Here is a 3,817-nt window from a genome sequence, read left to right as displayed (position 1 = left end):
AAATACAGCACAGCCCATAATAATAATAATAATAATAATAAAAAATTAAACATCTCCCGGTGACGGGCGGCCCCGCGGAGCCGGCCGCGCGCAACAAAAATATATATATTATATATATAGAGAGAACAGAGTCAACGCTGGCAAAGCTCGGGCACGCGAGGGGGACGGCGCAGGGGCCCGGGGACAGGGCAGGGCCCCCCCTTGGACACGGGGGCAGCCCAAGGTGCTAGAGGCGCCATGCAACCTCCCGCAAGGTGACGGAGACCCCCTGGAGCGGCAGGAAGAGCCACCCCAGGGCGACAGCAAGGGGGTGCAAGCAGCTCTGGAGAGGGGTGGAGATGGTGCTGGGACCCCCAAGGTGATGGGGCRTCCTCAGGACCCCCCAGGGTGACAACAGTGTCTCCCCCCTTTCAGGTCATATGGACACCTCGAGGTGCTGGAGGCGTCAACTGGACTCCAAGAGCGATGGAGAACGCGCACAGACCCCTTCGGAACGTCGGGGAGGTTGCATGGACACCCCAGGCCCATAGGATGGGCTCCCAGGGTGAGGGAGGTGACCCCCAAGGCGCCAAAGCCCCCACGAGGGGGTCACCAAGATACTACAGGGACCCTCTTGGGAGGATGAAGAGGCTACAGGGACCCCACAGTGACAGGGAGGCCCCGCAAGGCGCTGGAGACCCCCCCGGAACAGCAAGAGCGATACTACATGGACCCCAGGGTGCTGGGGAAGCCCTGCAAGGTGCCGGAGACACCACGAGGGTGATGGAGAGATGCCCAGGCCCTTCTGGGGGGCAGAGAGGCAGCCTGGACCCTCTCGGCGTACTGGAGATGCAGCATGGCCTCCTTGAGGATGCTGGAGATGCTGCATGGCCCCCCCCCAACGGAACAGGAGGACCTCCAAAGTGCTGGAGGTCCAACCAGGAGAGCAGCAGAGATGCTGCACGAGCCCTCGAGGACAAGGACGAGGACACGCAGCCCCTCTTGGGGGGATCGGGGGCCTCACGGAGCTGCTGGCACAAGGGAGATGCTGCCCAGACCCCTCAACGATGAGGAAGGTGGTGTCCAAACCCTTATGGAAAGATGGGAATAGTGCACGGACACCTTGAGGATGAGGAAGAGGATGCTCAGACCCTTACAGAAAGATGGGAATGGTGCATGGACCCCTCAACAATGAGGAAGATGGTGTCCAAACYCTTATGGAAAGATGGGAATGGTGCACAGACCCCTCAACGATGAGGAAGATGGTGTCCAAACCCTTACAGAAAGATGGGAATGGTGCTTGGACACCTGTTGGCCAAAGAAGATGGTGCCTAGATGCTTATGGAAGATGGGAATGGTGCACGGACACCTCRAGGATGAGGAAGAGGATGCTCAGACCCTTATGGAGATGGAAATGGTGCACGGACACCTCTAGGTTGAGGAAGAGGATGCCTGGCAACCTCTCGGGAGAAGAGGAAGATGGCTGGAYACCCCTTGGGATGATGGAGCGGATGCCTGGACCCCTCAAGGACCACAGCCGGGCCACAGAGCCCCTCTCGAGGGGACAACGGAGATGCCACACGGCTCCCACCCAACTGACGCTCCACAGGTAGGATCAGCGGCCGCAGAACCAACCCGCCCCCCTCCCCAGGGCGGCAGCCCCCCGAGTTTGCGGTGGACACGACAGGGGCGGAAAGAGGGGGGCAGAGGGACGCGTGGAGCAACTGGAGGGCATCTGGGGGGGCTTTTACAACGCGAGGAGCGAGGGAGAATTCAAGGAGTCCGAGGACTGGTCGCTGCCGCTGCTCCGCTGGTGCGAGGCTCCGCAGGAGGCTCCCTCTGGGTGGGTGAACACAAACGGAGACGTAGAGGAGGGGTTAGGCGGCGGGCCGGGCGCGAAGCAGCAGCTGGGGCAGGAGCCCTGGGCGCCGGCGGCCTGGCTCTGCTGGAAGGCCACCACCATGGGCAGGAACGGCTCCTCTTTGCCCGGCAGCCCCATAGAGCTCACCTCCTGGGCGCTGGGCACCGCCACGCCGGCGCTGGCGGCCAGCTCGGCCACGTCCTCGAAGGGCAGCTTGCAGCCCGGCGCGTGGGCCACCAGCACGAACTCCAGGCGCTCCTTCTCCTTCTGCAGCTCCGCGATCTCCGACTCCAGCTCCGCCTTCTCCTCCTCCAGCTGGTCCGTCTCCTGGCCGGGTGGAGAGGAGGGTGAGGAGGGGAGGAAGGGGCCACCCTGCTGAGGGCACCAGCTCTTGCTGGCATGGGCATTCCCCCCCTGGTGTCCCCAAGCGATGGGGACATCCTTGTCCCCATCCAACATCTCCAAGCATGGATCTGGCGCCCTCTGGTGGCACCAGTTCCCGTGTCCTCTGGCTCCCAAGGACATCACTGCTCCCAACCCACACTGCCCAGCATGGATCTGTTTTCCTCTAATAGCAGCAGCTCCTGGGGACCATTGGCATCCCCCTCTGGTGGCCCAGCTGCTGGAGACATCCTTGTCACCCACCATTCCCAAGCATGGAGCTGCCTCCCTCTGATGGCACCAGCTCCTGAGGATAGCAGGTCCTCCTCCAACATCCCCTGGCTCTTGAGGACATCATTGTCCCCATCCAACACTGCCACCAACCACGGAGCTGTCTTTCTCTGATGGCACCAGCTCCTGGGGACATCAGCATAACCCTACAATGTCCCTTGAGTGCTGGAGACACTCTTGTCCCCATCCAAGCTCCTCAGGCATGGACCTCTTCCCCCCAATATCCCCCTGCTCCTGGGGGCAGTATCAGCTTGTGCCAGTGTCCCTGGGCATGGAGTTGTCCCCCTCTGACATCCACACATCAAGGAGATGTCCCCATCCTTCTGCAAGAGCCTTGGGTATCACTGCTCCCCTTTGGTGGCACCAGATGCCGGGGACGTTTGCGTCCCTCTCCGATGTCCCCACACCTGGGGATGGTGTCGGCCCTTCCAACAGCCCCGGCTCCTGGGGAACTCATCACCTCGCTCCCAGCTCCGATGATCCCTACGGATGCGTTTCTGGGGACGCGTGTCCCCGCAGTGTCCCCAGGATCTGCACCCTAAGGGTGCATCCATCCCTCTCCAGAGTCAAGGGGACACCATTGTCTTCTCCAGCATGGCCAGAATCTGATCCACAGGTGCCACCTGTCCCCTTCTAGCATCCCTGGGGCCACCAGCACCCCCTCCAATAGCCTTGGGGTCTGCACCATAAGGTCCCTGCCCAAGGCCCCCAGGTTCTGCAGCCACAGGAGCCACCTCTCCCACTCCACCATCTCCAGCTCATGGGCACAGTCCCTCCAATGTCCCCGAGACTCTGGGGCATCATCTGCTCCAACGTCTCCAGGATCTGCCCCATGGGAGCCATCCGTGCCCTTCCATCGTCCAAGCCCTGGTGACACTGCCATCCCCTCCAAGCCTCCATGTCCCCAGGGTCTGCATCCCAGCAGACCATCTGTCCGCAGAACCTGGGACCATCTGTCCGCAGGACCCGGGGACACCAGCACCCCTCCAGCATGCCCAGGACCTGCACCCCTGAGCGCCCCCGTCCCCTTCAACACGGCCAAGCTACGGAGACACCGTCACCCCACCAACATCCGAGATCTGCACCACGAGGGGTCACCTGTCCCCCGCCAACATCCCCTACGCCCTGGGGACATCATCATCGCCTTCACCATCTCCAAGGTGGCCATGGGAGCCACCCTTCCTCCTCCAATGTCCCCAAACCATTGGGACACCCTTGTCCCCTCCGACATCTGAGACCTGCACCCATAGGAGCCACCCACCCCTCCCAGGCCCCGGGGACACCATTGTCCCCTCCAACATCTCC

General features: G+C 62.2%; 1 protein-coding gene across 1 annotated transcript in view; it reads right to left on the bottom strand.

Moving 5' to 3' along the window:
* Nucleotides 1-237: 237 nt before the first annotated feature.
* The window catches only part of LOC112958876 (protein fosB-like), a 6,192-nt gene continuing 2,612 nt past the window's right edge, over nucleotides 238-3,817 (bottom strand). Inside the window, exon 2 of the mRNA XM_026052815.1 lies at nucleotides 238-2,167. Coding sequence (XP_025908600.1) covers nucleotides 1,727-2,167 — 441 coding nt within the window. The 3' untranslated portion in view covers nucleotides 238-1,726. The remainder of the gene's footprint in view (nucleotides 2,168-3,817) is intronic.

The sequence above is a fragment of the Nothoprocta perdicaria genome, unplaced genomic scaffold, assembly GCF_003342845.1.
Source record: "Nothoprocta perdicaria isolate Ctin4 unplaced genomic scaffold, notPer1 scaffold_914, whole genome shotgun sequence".
NCBI classification, from domain to species: Eukaryota; Metazoa; Chordata; class Aves; order Tinamiformes; family Tinamidae; genus Nothoprocta; species Nothoprocta perdicaria.
The sequence above is the reverse complement of the archived record's forward strand: the minus strand, read 5'-3'. Positions and strand labels throughout refer to the sequence as shown.